Below are 17,142 nucleotides of genomic sequence, written 5' to 3' on the forward strand. Positions count from 1 at the left end.
GCACTGACTTAATTAATATTAGCAAATCATGAATCAGAATATTAAATGATTAAGACCTGGGAAATATGGTAGGCTCATGAAATCTGAGAACAGTTTTGGAATTAGGACCAAACTTCCTTTAGTAGTTTATACATAATTGCTCCTTCGTTTCAAATTAGTTAGTATTTTATGCTTCTCACATAGCAGACACATTTCTGCGAATAACTATAGGCTCAAATATATTTGCAATCACATTAATACAAAATCAAATAAATTTAATATGCTTCTCAAAAGTGCTATTTAGTTAATACGCATATAAATTATAGTAGTTCTAGCCTTCGAGCAGATTAATTCTAGTATTATATACATATTTATATTTCATTTTGTGACAAAACATTCGTTTATCTAGTGAGGACAGATACGTATTTAAATAGGATTGGCTGGACGCCGAGAGCAACTTCATGTTTTTATTTACTGACATTTACATCGCACATAGTTACAGAACTTGACAGCACAAGTGAATTTCAGCACCAGAGACCTGGAGAAAACTAAAGTCATCAAATTCGTCGCAGTACATTGATGAAATCTGCAACGTCCTGTGGTAGTCTATATCGAATGGGGCCTCAGCTATATTTTACTCGACCACCGACATACATAATGCCACAACTTCAAAGTAGGCCTACCATTATCGAACCAGATGGGACAGAAACACTTACGCATATGACTGGCAAACTTATGTTCTTCTTGTTATATCCTAGCCAGTAATGCCACCCGAGCCCGCTGCCAAAAGGTTGGCAGCATCAAAAGTCCGGACGCCGTCCGCATAAGCAGCGCCAGCGAGACAGGAAGTCGCCGCAAGTCTGCGCCACCGCTGGCTTCTGGTTTCTTAAGCGCTGGAGTCGCGAGCGCTAGGACAGTTCTGTATTCGCCGCTCAGTTGTATACTCGCCACCGAATTGTGTACTTGCTAGTCAGTTGTGTGTTCATCGCAGCAGAGTTGTTGTTTGTCGTCAGTCGACGCTGACCTAGCCGCTCCGACTCGAACTAGACAGATCTCTGTGGACACGGAGTTCACTACTGTGTTTCTGTATCTTCGTTAATGAAGATAAGTACCGACTTTTATTTAATCAGAGTGTTTGGGTTTTCATCTTTCTGTTCACTGTTCCAGCGGACCGGTCGGCCCGCTATTAAAAGTGTGGCGGTGACTTCGTAAGCCGTTTCTACAGCGAATTGCTTGTCGCTACGAACGCCGCCACAAAACTGGCGACGAGGGCTTCCGAACTCGTGTGCAGGGCTGGTTCAACTTGTTTCTGGTTATACTAATTATAGCGATAAAATTTTGGGGGCTGGTTTAATTTGTGTTCACTATGTCTGCCGAATTACAACAGTTGATCTTGTTACAGAGTCAGCAAATACAAAGTTTGGTGGAAGCAATCGCCAAACAAGCGGCTAATCCTCCAACACAAAAGGAACAAGCACAGGCAGCACCACCGTTCCGTGCTTTTGATGCATCATGAGAAGAATGGCGAGAATATTTCGCGCAGTTGCAGGCGCACATGACTGTCTACAAAATCACGGGTACTGAGCGGCAGCTTTATTTAATTTCCACTGCAGGCGTGGAAGTCTATCGATTACTTTGTAAGTTGTTCCCGGAATCCAAGCCTGAAGCTTTAGACTATGACGTTGTTGTTAACAAGCTTGCTGAGTATTTCGAGTCGCGAGTTCATGTGGCAGCCGCCAGATTCAAGTTCTTCAGATTAAACAGTGGTTAACAGATTCACGGGGCCTCACCCGTCAGTGCCAATTTAATTGTGTGTGTGGAGCTTCCTACAGTGATGTCATGTTACGAGACGCTATTACTCAAAACATTGCAGATTCTCGTATTCGTGCTGCTATCTTAAAGTTGCCTGACCCGTCATTAGAGACTGTGATGAACATCACTGAAGCCCAAGATACTTTTGACTATGCTGAGTGTGAGTTAGATCAGCCATGTATTTCTCAAATTGCCTGTGCTAAGCAAGTTATGTCACGCCCGCGGCCCCACCGGCAGAGTCAGACTGTAAACACTAGCCAGCCGCGTCATGTTAAACACATTCGTCAGCCGCGTGTGCAAAATGATAGAGTTAAGTCTTGCCCTAAGTGTGTTCTTGCTCATCCTCGTGAGCGTTGCCCGTTGAGAGACGCGGTTTGTCACTTTTGTCAAAGGAAAGGACACATCCAGACTGTTTGTTTGCGTAAACGCGAGAACAATTCTAGTGCTGCCCAGCCCATGGATATTCATGTTCTTCAAAGCCAGCCCGCCCAGGAGGTCGCGTTTAAAGACTCTTCCACGGTTCGTGTGGGTAATAAACTTGTTCGCAATAAGCCACCCACCCAGCCCTCTGCTATGCGACCCAGGCGTAATTCAAACGCTGTAAAAAGTAATGTGAAGCTGGAGTTGTTGTTCCATCCGCCCAACCCACGAGTTGTCGTAAGCAGCGAACACGCGCTAAACGCGCTGATTTTGTGTCTTCCGCCTCCACTGCACCGATCCAGAGGCAGTGTAATAAACTATTTGTGAAGCTACACATCCAGGATAAGACCTTCAATTTTCAATTAGACACTGGTGCGTCTGTGACTCTCATAAATAGTGCTACGTATGCGGCTATCGGCCGCCATAAACTTTCAGCGGCAAAACATTCTTTGGCTACTTATAGTGGAGAACAAATTCCTGTGTTAGGTGTATGTAGCGTGCCAGCCACATTCCGTGGCAATACAAAAACAGTTTCATTCACAGTGCTCCGCGCTACCGACAGTGTAAACATTTTCGGATTAGACTGTTTCGACTTGTTTGGCCTGTCTATCCAAGACAATGTGTTGCAAATTAATTCTGTTGTTGTTCCTCAAGACAGCATAACCGATTTGTGTAAACAATACAGTGACATATTTAAAGACGAACTAGGTTGTGCTGCGAACTTTGCCGCTCATATTACGTTAAAAGATATGCTCAGCCTCGATTTTTTCGTGCTCGTCTAGTGCCTCACGCCCTCCGGGCACCTGTAGCAGATGAACTTCGTCGTTGGCAAAACAACGATGTTATTCAACCCGTTTCAGCGAGCCAGTGGGCTTCTCCCTTAGTTATTATAAAGAAACCGTCTGGCAAGTTACGTTTGTGTGCTGATTTTAAGTCGACAGTTAATCCTCAGACTGTCATTGATTCTTTTCCTTTGCCTAGACCGGACGAGCTGATGGATAAGTTAGGGGAAGCTCGTTTCTTTTCCAAAATTGATCTCCGTGAAGCATATTTGCAATTGCCCCTCGACGAGCAATCACAACAGTATTTTGTCATAAACACGTCGTTGGGGTTGTTCCGTTTTCTGCGTTTGCCTTTTGGTTGTGCGTCAGCTCCAGCTGTTTTTCAGCGTTTTTTGTCACAACTTCTGGCTAATGTGCCATCGTGTTGCAACTATTTAGACGATATTGTTGTGTCCGGTCGGACGCCTGCTGAACATTTCCGTAATTTGGAGTGTTTGTTTACAGTGTTGTCTCAGGCAGGCCTACGTTGCAACATCGATAAATGTTCATTTTTCCTTACGGAGATGGAGTATCTGGGACATGTTATTAATGCTCAAGGCATTCATCCCTCCCAGTCACATTTAGCAGCTATTCGTGATTTGCCCGCCCCTCGCAATCTGCAGGAATTGCAAGCAGTTCTTGGCAAATTGACATATTATATTAGGTTTATACCTAATGCATCACAGATTGCTGCACCGTTGCATCGTCTCCGCCGTAAGAATGTTCCGTTTGCGTGGTCAGCTGATTGCCAATCAGCCTTTCAGCAGCTTAAAGAGGCTTTATTGAATGATCGTTGTCTGGTCCATTACGACCCTAACAAGCCTCTGGTGTTAGCTTGTGATGCCTCTTCTTTCGGCCTCGGTGCTGTGTTGTCTCACCGAGTCGGTAACACCGAACGTCCTATTGCGTTCGCATCTAAATTGCTAAACAAAGCTCAGTGTAATTATAGCCAAATGGACAAGGAAGCGTTGGCTATTGTGTTCGGTGTCACAAAATTCCATCACTACCTCTATGGTAGACCATTCTATTTAGTAACAGATCACAAGCCCCTGACGTCACTGTTTCATCCTTCTCAACCAGTTCCTCAGCGGACAGCTCAGAGACTACAACGTTGGGCTCTTTTGTTATCACAATACCAGTATGAGATACTGTATCGCCCTACAGCTCAGCATGCAAACGCTGACGCGCTTTCTAGATTGCCGATTGCTGCGGATGATGTCTTCGATTCCTCTGAAGACTCTTGCCATCAGATTGACGCCGATGAGCATCAATCCCTCCGGGATTTTCCGATTGATTATCGTCAGGTGGCACGTGAGACAGCTACGGATCCTCATCTGAGTTTACTATTACGTTTTGTTCAACGTGGTTGGCCGTCCAAGGCAAAGGACATATCGGATCCTGTGGTTCGTCGCTATTATCCGCAACGTCATCTGTTGTCTGTTTCGCACGGAGTTTTGCTGTTACGCACCGAGAATCACCACCTTCGTGTAGTGGTTCCCCAAGTGCTCCAATCCAAGGTCCTCGACTTGTTGCATCAAGGTCATTGAGGAGTGGTCCGCACCAAGCAGCTTGCCCGCCGTCATTGTACATGGATCGGCATTGATAAGCAGATTACGCAGATGTCTACAAAATGATCGACGTGTGCCGAACACCAAGCTGCTCCGCCTCAACGCTATTTTGAGTGGGCACGCCCTGACGGTCCCTGGCAGCGAGTACATATTGATTTCGCTGGTCCATATTGGAATTCTCGTTGGCTCATCGTGATAGATGCATTTAGTAATTTTCCGTTTGTTGTGGCCATGCAGTCTTCAACGTCTGCACAAACTATACAGGCGTTGACTTCAATTTTTTGTATTGAGGGTCTTCCCGAAGTTTTAGTGTCTGACAATGGTCCACAATTTACCTCTGCTGAATTTGAAAGTTTTTGTTCTGCCAATGGCATTCGCCATGTTCTTACTCCGCCGTTCCACCCTTAATCGAATGGTGCAGCGGAATGTTTTGTACGCACATTCAAGGATCATATGGACCGCCTTCGTGCTACGCACTCTCGTCAGCAGGCCCTCATCACGTTCCTGTCGTCGTACCGGACCACGCCACGCGACGGCCCTTCGCCTGCGGAGCTTCTCCACGGCCGTCGTCATCGCACCCTACTACGGTTGTTGCACCCCCCGGATCGACCCGCCGCTTCTGAGCATCGCACGCGTTTTCAGCGCCGTTTTTTTCAGAGTTTATCACGGTCGCCGTCGTTGGGAACGTGGTACCGTGATAAGTGTCCAGGGTCGCGGTTTTTATACTGTTCAAGGTGCTACTGGGGTGCACAGGAGGCATCAGAACCAGTTGCGCCGCGCTGGCCGCCCGGATTCTGCCGCTCGTTCTTTGTCCACAGATTTGGTCCGCGGCGGGTTCCAGCCGCGCCTTCCGACTTCGCTGCCGCCCCCAGGGCAGCAGCAGCAGCCGTCGCCGCTACCACGCCGACAGCCCGTCCCGTTGATGCCTCCCGCGCAGCTTCATCCGGGAGCGCCCCAGGTGGTCGCTCCGGCGCCTGCGGTCCCTCTTCAGTCGCCACCGCCTTCGGACCTGATGGACGTCGACCCCTCAGCCGGGCCGCCTTCCCAAGCGGTGGCTGTGCAGCCTGTCCTGCAGCCGCTTTCCTTCGGCACCCCCAAGGAGTCTGACACCGCAGCGCCTTGTCCGGCGCCCACTCAGCAGCCGTCGACGCAGCGTCAGGAGACGCTGCCTCTCTTCATGGGTCCCGACGCCCCGTCGCGTCCAGTACCAGAAGCTGCGCCCGTGGTCACAGGCGTGCACCCTGACCTCGGTTTTCAGTCGGTGTTTCCCGAGGCCCCACGCAGCCAATGCTGGGGTGCGGACCGGGGCCTGCCGCCGACAACAGTCTCCGCCCCGGTCTCTTCTGCTACGCCTGCGGCCAGACCCCTCCCCCGCCGTCGACGCTCGCGACGTCATTATTCAACGACAGTGCGGCGATTTGGGGGGGGAGGAGTGTTATATCCTAGCCAGTAATGCCACCCGAGCCCGCTGCCAAAAGGTTGGCAGCATCAAAATTCCGGACGCCGTCCGCATAAGCAGCGCCAGCGAGACAGGAAATCGCCGCAAGTCTGCGCGCGCCACCGATGGCTTCTGGTTTCTTAAGCGCTGGAGTCGCGAGCGCTAGGACAGTTCTGTATTCGCCGCTCAGTTGTATACTCGCCACCGAATTGTGTACTTGCTAGTCAGTTGTGTGTTCATCGCAGCAGAGTTGTTGTTTGTCGTCAGCCGACGCTGACCTAGCCGCTCCGACTCGAACTAGACAGATCTCTGTGGACACGGAGTTCACTACTGTGTTTCTGTATCTTCGTTAATAAAGATAAGTACCGACTTTTATTTAGTCAGAGTGTTTGGGTTTTCATCTTTCTGTTCACTGTTCCAGCGGACCGGTCGGCCCGCTATTAAAAGTCTGGCGGTGACTTCGTAAGCCGTTTCTACAGCGAATTGCTTGTCGCTACGAACGCCGCCACAAAACTTCTATCCACAAAATGAATTATTTTCCACTGACTTACATAACCGCTGCGAACTGTTCACTTTTCCCAAGACGAAAAGACCGCACACACACTCCAAACTGTTTTTTTTCCTCCAAAAGTAATCCTTCGTTATGTCAAGATACACTCCTGGAAATTGAAATAAGAACACCGTGAATTCATTGTCCCAGGAAGGGGAAACTTTATTCACACATTCCTGGGGTCAGATACATCACATGATCGCACTGACAGAACCACAGGCACATAGACACAGGCGACAGAGCATGCACAATGTCGGCACTAGTACAGTGTATATCCACCTTTCGCAGCAATGCAGGCTGCTATTCTCCCATGGAGACGATCGTAGAAATGCTGAATGTAGTCCTGTGGAACGGCTTGCCATGCCATTTCCATCTGGCGCCTCAGTTGGACCAGCGTTCGTGCTGGACGTGCATACCGCGTGAGGCGACGCTTCATCCAGTCCCAAACATGCTCAACGGGGTACAGATCCGGAGATCTTGCTGGCCAGGGTAGTTGACTTACACCTTCTAGAGCACGTTGGGTGGCACGGGACACATGCGGACGTGCATTGTCCTGTTGGAACAGCAAGTTCCCTTGCCGGTCTAGGAATGGTAGAACGATGGGTTCGATGACGGTTTGGATGTACCGTGCACTATTCAGTGTCCCCTCGACGACCACCAGTGGTGTACGGCCAGTGTAGGAGATCGCTCCCCACACCATGATGCCGGGTGTTGGCCCTGTGTGCCTCGGTCGTATGCAGTCCTGATTATGGCGCTCTCCTGCACGGCTCCAAACACGCAAACGACCATCATTGGCACCAAGGCAGAAGCGATTCTCATCGCTGAAGACGACACGTCTCCATTCGTCCCTCCATTCACGCCTGTCGCGACACCACTGGAGGCGGGCTGCACGATGTTGGGGCGTGAGCGGAAGACGGCCTAACGGTGTGCGGGACCGTAGCCCAGCTTCATGGAGACGGTTGCGAATGGACCTCGCCGATACCCCAGGAGCAACAGTGTCCCTAATTTGCTGGGAAGTGGCGGTGCGGTCCCCTACGGCACTGCGTAGGATCCTACGGTCTTGGCGTGCATCCGTGCGTCGCTGCGGTCCGGTCCCAGGTCGACGGGCACGTGCACCTTCCGCCGACCACTGGCGACAACATCGATGTACTGTGGAGACCTCACGCCCCACGTGTTGAGCAATTCGGCGGTACGACCACCCGGCCTCCCGTATGCCCACTATACGCCCTCGCTCAAAGTCCGTCAACTGCACATACGGTTCACGTCCACGCTCTCGCGGCATGCTACCAGTGTTAAAGACTGCGATGGAGCTCCGTATGCCACGGCAAACTGGCTGACACTGACGGCGGCGGTGCACAAATGCTGCGCAGCTAGCGCCATTCGACGGCCAACACCGCGGTTCCTGGTGTGTCCGCTGTGCCGTGCGTGTGATCATTGCTTGTACAGCCCTCTCGCAGTGTCCGGAGCAAGTATGGTGGGTCTGACACACCGGTGTCAATGTGTTCTTTTTTCCATTTCCAGGAGTGTATTTTCTGAACTATCTGCGAAGTAAATGCGTCGCTGCAGACGTTCTGTCTCTATTACTATTATAATTGCGATAATTGTAGTAGACTAAATATCATCCATATTTTTCAACTGAATGTTTTCTGTAGCAACAAACATGTTTTACCTGCTCTCATTATTTATCATCAGTGGCCTTAAGATCGTAATTTAATAATGCATATTTAGTTAACACGCATAGTTTTTCCTAGCGGCACATCGAGGTTTTCTTGCTATTTACTATCACAGAATTATGACTTAACAATTACTTTTATGTTTATGAGTGCAAACTCTAGATGAACAAGCATGCACTGTCAATTGGTTTCATGTAATTTATTTTATGTGCGCCCAGTGTCCACAAAAGATGAAATGGATGCAAGAAAAAAATAGGAAATACAAAAGTAAGTGATAAACCATAGTCGTATGCTCGTATATAGTAAGACAGCTTTAATTTTTTACCACCAACACTACACGACGCAACAAAATACATCTAGCTACACAATTAAACTTTGTTTTATGTGCAACTGATGACGCTTAATGCGAACTGGTGCAATATATTTGATTGAAAACAAAGTAGAAATTAAGTTTTAAACGACGGATAGTATTTGTTTAGATCTTTATAATAAGTATTGGCGTACCAGTAACAGAGAAAGAATGGTTACGAATATTAATCACTGGAATACACATAATTTTCAGATATCCTTAGCAGAAAAAATAGTGTTCTTTGGCGCATCTGTGTGGTTACTTAAAAGTGGAATAGTGAACGGTGGAAACATGAACTTGAATTGATCAACCAGGTTTAAGGACACGCCCACTGATGTGGCTAGATAGCACTAGAACAAAGATTGCCCATGTCAGGTACTTTACCGCAAGCTTCCAGAGTAGGCTTGACTGGTACACACGACAGTGGTCACATCAAGTCTAGAAATAAGAAAACGCGAAGGCAGCAAATTTAGTTGAGAATATGGCAGCATTTATAAAAATGTTTTACAGCGTGTGCAAAACAACAGATCCTAAACCAAATGTACCCGTTTTCGTTTTTCTCGTCGGTCTGCGAACAATAAAGGCTAGTCACCAATAGCTAGGAGCTACTACCCGGATACACGCGCAGTTAAGTCATTGTTAGATCCGGTAATCGACAGGGAAACCAAAGCAATTTAACATATATGATAAAGTGTGTGTACCTTCTCAGTTATCCCGTAACACCTGTGAAATCGTAGTACCAGATTTAACGTAGAGTGAGGCATATACGGGTATAAATCCGTCTCAACCTACTTCGACTCCGGCGATCAACTACAGGAAACCGTTGATATATTTTCACTCTAAGCATTCTGTCTCTGAACCTCGACGCACACAATCATTCACTCGGTCTGCCCAAACCCTCCACCTCCCACACGGCCACATTGAGCTGAGAGAGAAGGGATCGACTTGTTTTCGCGGCCTTGGCAGTAGGGGATGGATGCAGGCAGATTATGGTCTGTTAAGCCACAAGGGGGGATAAAGCACCACACCGCACTCTGTTCAGATTCCGCCAGGACTGCAGGCGAAGTTTTGCTCCCCCGCGCTATTTATCAACATTAGTGTCGTCGGTCAGCAAGTTAAGGGTGGCTATATCCTCACCCGGGCTAGCACCACCCCAAGTCGTCTCCAGAGGGAATCGGAAAGCCGAAAGAACCATTAAGGGTGTACGCCTCTAAATATTCCATTTGCGCTTTTTCCGTTACTCTAGGAGACACATCGGCAGGAAATATAACTATAGCGAACAGTTTATCAGCGGTAACCGTTACAGCCTTCGGGGTCATTCTGCACGAAAGCTAACGTTACTGAATAAAATACTCTCTAATAGCTTTAGAGCGAAACGTATGGCGTAGAGAGAAACTACATGTATTACCATGAGGTAAGATCGTTCCAAGTGCGTCAAATACAGCAAAATGCTTGGATTAGACAATTATCGATGTCTTGTTCAGTGTTGTTCGATTTGTTTCTTTATTTACTTTTTTTCATTCTCAGTAGTGCCAGATTTTAAATTACTCTACGGTAAGAACTAACACACATGCACAGACACACACACACACACACACACACACACACACACACACACACAAATATATATATATATATATATATATATATATATATATATATATATATATATATGTATATGTATATTCCAATACTTATTTTCCACTTGCCAACAAATGAGATGATGAAGTATGAATGCATGGTCGCAAAGCGGTTACTGTATCCTGTGAGGCATAGACCTCTTAACGGCCGATTGCATAAAAATCGCTGACTGGAGATCAATTTTGAATTTAGTTCAGAAATTTAACTCTGTTCAGGATTCCCCACTACTGTAAAACACTCAACTTGGTTCCATCAAAGGTGGTTCAATGTTGATCTAACATAGAAAGAAACGTATTTGACAACACCGCAGAAATCGGCTATCGAAACTGTTTTCATTCTTCAAAGGCAGATAGTTTTCGCAGATTGTAGATACACAGTATTCAAACGTATTATCGAACTGTTCGTATTATGAAGATGCAGGAAATAAACAGAGAAAGAACTTGAACTTCGAACTTGCCGCTATACGGGAAAGATTTTTTGCTAGATATCGTATTCGAGCCAATATAATGATACGCTAGAATGGAAAAAAAAAATTCCTGTTTCGGTCAGTAGGCGGCGGCGGTGAATGGATCAGGTGATGTGAGTCCACAACGCAATAGACACGAGTCAAATCACCCGAACCGTTCACCGCCACCGCCCGTCATCCTGATATGACGGCCAGAGGACGGTCAAACGCTGGCCAAAACCGGTTACCATCGAAATTAAATGTTTTTTCGGTCGAGACTTTTGTAATCAATTGCAACTGAAAATTTTTTGCTAGTTTATTTGCAGGCAGTTGATCCATTCTACATTATTCCAGTTTAATAAAGTGGTATGTGTAAACTGTAATACTGTGCAGAAAAGGAGAAAATCAGTTTGAAAACACATATTGCATCCTGATCACTAGCTGGGTTGCGTGATCGGTCACATGAAAAGACTGAGAAATACCTCTCCAGTTCAACTATAAGGCTGCGTTCCATTTTCTAGCCTCTGACTGGCTAGCACCTGAGAAACGAGGATCCAGAACTGCCTGACACGGAGGGGCGCCGAATGTCTGACGGACAACGCGCATTACTTAGTCCGAAACTTTGTTTTATTCTATTTCAGTTGTATGTCAGTATCTTCAAGGTGCTTGTGGCACACCGTCGCTCAGAATAGTTCTCGTAATAAAGGAAATTATCATAGCATACTTTATTTAACACACTATCAATAGCCAAGAAGTCTACGAAACTTGTAGCGTTTGCCATTACAGTCAAGGTGAGTGCTATTAACGGATCCACGACCGTGTGGTATCTTCTGCGTAAGGGACGCAGCGATACAAGATGTGGAGAGTGGAAACAACAATCGTGACGTATGCTTGAAATGTAGATTTCCACACGTAACACCCGTATTGAAATGTCAAGCAGTCGCAACCAGCCGACATCACCTGTTCGGCTGTAATGACGAGTGGTGATGTTGCGTTTTTTTTTTTTTTTTTTTTTTTTTTTGTCATCAGTCTACTGACTGGTTTGATGCGGCCCGCCACGAATTCCTTTCCTGCGCTAACCTCTTCATCTCAGAGTAGCACTTGCAACCTACGTCCTCAATTATTTACTTGACGTATTCCAATCTCTGTCTTCCTCTACAGTTTTTGCCCTCTACAGCTCCCTCTAGTACCATGGAAGTCATTCCCTCATGTCTTAGCAGATGTCCTAACATCCTGTCCCTTCTCCTTATCAGTGTTTTCCACATATTCCTTTCCTCTCCGATTCTGCGTAGAAGCTCCTCATTCCTTACCTTATCAGTCCACCTAATTTTCAACATTCGTCTATAGCACCACATCTAAAATGCTTCGTTTCTCTTCTGTTCCGGTTTTCCCACAGTTCATGTTTCACTATCATACAATGCTGTACTCCAGACGTACATCCTCAGAAATTTATTCCTGAAATTATGGCCGGTATTTGATATTAGTAGACTTCTCTTGGCCAGAAATGTCTTTATTGCAATAGCGAGTCTGCTTTTGATGTCCTCCTTGCTCCCTCCGTCATTGGTTATTTTACTGCCTAGGTAGCAGAATTCCTTAACTTCATTGACTTCGTGACCACCAATCCCGATGTTAATTTTCTCCGATTTACTCTCAAACCATACTGTGTACTCATTAGACTGATCATTCCGTTTAGCAGATCATTTAATTCTTCTTCACTTTCACTCAGGACAGCAATGTCATCAGTGAATCGTATCATTGATATCCTTTCACCTTGTATTTTTATTCCACTCCTGAACCTTTCTTTTATTTCCATCATTGTTTCCTCGATGTACAGATTGAAGAGTGGGGGCGAAAGGCTACAGCCTTGTCTAACACCCTTCTTATTACGAGCACTTCGATCTTGATCGTCCACTCTTATTATTCCCTCTTGGTTGTTGTACATATTGTATATGACCCGTCTCTCCCTATAGCTTACCCCTACTTTTTTCAGAATCTCGAATAGCTTGCACCATTTTATATTGTCGAACGCTTTTTCAAGGTAGACAAATCCTATGACAGTGTCTTGGTTTTTCTTTAGCCTTGCTTCCATTATTAGCCGTAACGTCAGAATTGCCTCTCTCGTCCCTTTACTTTTCCTAAAGCCAAACTGATCGTCACTTAGCGCATTCTCAATTTTCTTTTCCATTCTTCTGTATATTATTCTTGTAAGCAGCTTCGATGCATGAGCTGTTAAGCTGATTGTGCGATAATTCTCGCATTTGCCAGCTCTTGCCGTCTTCGGAATTGTGTGGATGATGCTTTTCCGAAAGTCAGATGGTATGTCGCCAGACTCATATATTCTACACACCAACGTGAATAGTCGTTTTGTTGCCACTTCCCCCAGTGATTTTAGAAATTCTGATGGAATGTTATCTATCCCTTCTGCCTTATCTGACCGTATGTCCTCCAAAGCTCTTTTAAATTCCGATTCTAATACTGGATCCCTTATCTCTTCTAAATTGACTCATGTTTCTTCTTCTACCACATCAGACAAATCTTCACCCTCATAGAGGCTTTCAATGTATTCTTTCCACCTATCTGCTCTCTCCTCTGCATTTAACAGTGGAATTCCCGTTGCGCTCTTAATGTTACCACCGTTGCTTTTAATGTCACCAAAGGTTGTTTTGACTTTCCTGTATGCTGAGTCTGTCCTTCCGACAATCATACCTTTTTCGATGTCTTCACATTTTTCCTGCAGCCATTTCGTCTTAGCTTCCCTGCACTTCCTATTTATTTCATTCCTCAGCGACTTTTATTTCTGTATTCCTGATTTTCCCGGAACATGTTTGTACTTCCTCCTATCATCAATCAACTGAAGTATTTCTTCTGTTACCCATGGTTTCTTCGCAGCTACCTTCTTTGTACCTATGTTTTCCTTCCCAAATTCTGTGATGCCATTTTTAGAGATGTCCATTCCTCTTCAACTGTACTGCCTACTGCGCTATTCCTTATTGCTGTATCTATAGCGTTAGAGAACTTCAAACGTATCTCGTCATTCCTTAGTGCTTCCGTATCCCACTTCTTTGCGTATTGATTCTTCCTGACTAATGTCTTGAACTTCAGCCTACTCTTCATCACTACTATATTGTGATCTGAGTCTATATCTGCTCCTGGGTACGCCTTACAATCCAGTATCTGATTTCGGAATCTCTGTCTGACCATGATGGAATCTAATTGAAATCTTCCCGTATCTCCCGGCCTTTTCCAAGTATACCTTCTCCTCTTGTGATATTTGAACAGGATATTCGCTATTACTAGCTGAAACTTGTTACAGAACTCAATTAGTCTTTCTCCTCTTTCATTCATCGTCGTAAGCCCATATTCTCCTGTAACCTTTTCTTTTACTCCTTCCCCTACAACTGCATTCCAGTCGCCCATGACTATTAGATTTTTGTCCCCCTTTACATACTGCATTACCCTTTCAATATCCTCATACACTCTCTCTATCTGTTCATCTTCAGCTTGCGACGTCGGCATATATACCTGAACTGCCGTTGTCGGTGTTGGTCTGCTGTCAATTCTGATTAGAACAACCCGGTCACTGAACTGTTCACAGTAACACACCCTCTGCCCTACCTTCCTATTCATTACGAATCCTACACCTGTTGCACCATTTTCTGCTGCTATTGATATTACCCGATACTCATCTGACCAGAAATCCTTGTCTTCCTTCCACTTCACTTCACTGACCCCTACTATATCTAGATTGAGCCTTTGCATTTCCCTTTTCAGATTTTCTAGTTTCCCTACCACGTTCAAGCTTCTGACATTCCACGCCCCGACTCGTAGAACGTTATCCTTTCGTTGATTATTCAATCTTTTTCTCATGGTAACCTCCCCCTTGGCAGACCCCTCCTGGAGATCCGAATGGGGGACTATTCCGGAATCTTTTGCCAATGGAGAGATCATCATGACACATCTTCAATTACAGGCCACATGTCCTGTGGATACACGTTACGTGTCTTTAATGCAGTGGTTTCCATTGCCTTCTGCATCCTCATGTCGTTGATCATCGCTTATTCTTCCGCCTTTAGGGGCAATTTCCCACCCCTAGGACAAGAGAGTGCCCTAAACCTCTATCCGCTCCTCCGCCCTCTTTGACAAGGCCGTTGGCAGAATGAGGCTGACTTCTTATGCCGGAAGTCTTCGGCCACCAATGCTGATTATTTATCAAAATTTAGGCAGTGGCGGGGATTGAACCCGGGACCGAATACGTATTGATCATGAATCAAAGACTCTACCCCTTTTTTTTTTTTTTTTTTCTTTTTTTTTTTTTTTTTTTTTTTTGTAATCTCATTTTGTTCGTTATAGTTCGTTGCAATTGTTCGTGGCGGACGTTCCGAGACGCCCTTTGAAGTTCGTTATTGATCCATTCACTCAGTTTTTTTATTACAGAGGGCAGCTAACCCTCTGACCGGTCACGCTGAGCTACCGTGCCGGCGACCCTTAGACCACGTTTGCATAGTGAACCCGAACGGCAGTAACTTATATTCTGTTATAATTCTACATTATGTGAGCTAAGCTTTCTTCTATGGTCTATACATGCATTTCCCAAAATCGTCGCCGGCCGGTGTGACCGAGCGGTTCTAGGCGCTTCAGTCTGGAGCCGCTGGACCGCTACGGTCGCAGGTTCGAATCCTGCCTCAGGTATGGATGTGTGTAATGTCCTTAGGTTAGTTAGGTTTAAGTAATTCTAAGTTCTAGGGGACTGATGACCTCAGATGTTAAGTCCCATAGTGCTCAGAGCCATTTGAACCATTTTTTGAACCAAAATTCGTCAAGTCAATAATGTCTGACATAATAGAAACTCATAACCAAAACTGTAATGCACAGGTGCTGTGTTAGTAGCCTAGCTCGTGTCTATGTTCGTCTTTAACATACACCCTCTCAGACAGGCACATGAGCTACGAGCATGCAATGGCCTGTAGTTTTCAATTCCCAGAAGGAACATTATAGTACATAAAGGGCAGATAAATTTGAGGTTGTACAATGACAACATCATGGCTGATCCGAAGCCAAAGATACACTAACAGAAACCAAATTTGTTATACTTTGAAGCACCATTTTCACTCCATTCCGCGCTAATCTCCATCGAGAAGATGACTCCTGCAGGCATGAATATACAGTTCTATTTTCTGTGGTAAACAGCTTCCAAATTTCGCCATAAGGAGTTTTATGTATGCTTGAAACACTTACCACGGCAATTCAAGACGGTTGCTGCCTAGACGCTGGTGTCAAACTGCACGTGTTCTCACCTTATCGCACGTCAAGGGAATGGACAAGTCAGTCAAGGATCAGTAGATTCTTCAAAATGTTTGTGGAGTGAATCACAGTGTACGGAACTGAATTATCCTGCTTACCAGCTGGCACCCCATTGCTAAGGGGTGCAACAAAGGGATTTATCATTCTTCGCACAGACATGCAAGCACTCAGACTCCCTTGAACAATTACTAAATGTCATATCCAACAGCTCCCGACAGCATGATTCCCACGATATTTCACCACATCGTCTACGAACACGCTGAAGACTGCATGACTGCCATAGACAGAAGCGAGAATCATCGTTGGACACCACAGAATGCCATGCAGTGTCCTAGTTGATTGGTATTACACCATGAAAGTCTCTGTTGGCTATGGAATGGTGTCAGCGGTAACTGGAGATCTCAACCCAGCTTGCAGTAATCTTTTGGCGACATGTCGGTAGCCATTGCCAGGGTTTACGCTGTTGTTACTCATCTACTAATCAGAATCAGTTGGACAATCGTAAAATCTTTCCTTGGTGTTGTCAACCTGGAAGGACCTACGTCTGCTCTCACGACTACCCAGTAATTTGAGCACACATCGTTACCACCCGTGTTGCAGTCCTTGCACCGCTGCACAACTGACAGTGACGTGCGTATAATGATGCTGATTCTCCCATTCTCAAAGACCGAAAGATGCACGTACACGTCTTCCTGGCACGCTGTGTTGCGATCTCCACGTGGAAAGTTCCAGCAACGTTAGGCCCGTCCACAAGCCAACACATGCTCACACCGTTCTGCTTCTATAAGAATGCATTTTATCTGAGCTGAAAATGCCAAGAATAAGTGCGCAAAAGGCTGAACTTCTTGAGACATAAGAATGGGTTGTCGCTAAAGCTGATATACCCTTCTATCATTTAACTCTCAGTTAATACTTACTAAGGGAAATCCGAGTTTAACAAGAAGTCAGTTGCCAACAAATCTCCAGAGAAGGACTGAAATTTGGATGCTGTATCTTGGATAGAATAAGTACCCACAAGAACAGCTTCAGATCTTGGTGAAACAGAAATAAAAGTAGAGTAGAAATGAGAAAATGGGATGATCATATGAAGAGAACGGTCGAAAGAGTTCCCAAACTAATATATCAGACGAAAAGACCGAAGAGAC

At 45.7% G+C, this 17,142-nt stretch overlaps 1 protein-coding gene across 1 annotated transcript in view; it reads left to right on the forward strand.

The window, feature by feature from the left end:
• Window positions 1–1,908: 1,908 nt before the first annotated feature.
• The window catches only part of LOC124561213 (vegetative cell wall protein gp1-like), a 32,816-nt gene continuing 17,582 nt past the window's right edge, over window positions 1,909–17,142 (forward strand). The window contains exons 1-2 of the mRNA XM_047130935.1: window positions 1,909–1,951; window positions 5,419–5,832. Of these exons, the coding sequence (XP_046986891.1) occupies window positions 1,909–1,951; window positions 5,419–5,832 (457 nt within the window). The remainder of the gene's footprint in view (window positions 1,952–5,418; window positions 5,833–17,142) is intronic.

The sequence above is a fragment of the Schistocerca americana genome, chromosome 1, assembly GCF_021461395.2.
Source record: "Schistocerca americana isolate TAMUIC-IGC-003095 chromosome 1, iqSchAmer2.1, whole genome shotgun sequence".
Lineage (NCBI taxonomy): Eukaryota > Metazoa > Arthropoda > Insecta > Orthoptera > Acrididae > Schistocerca > Schistocerca americana.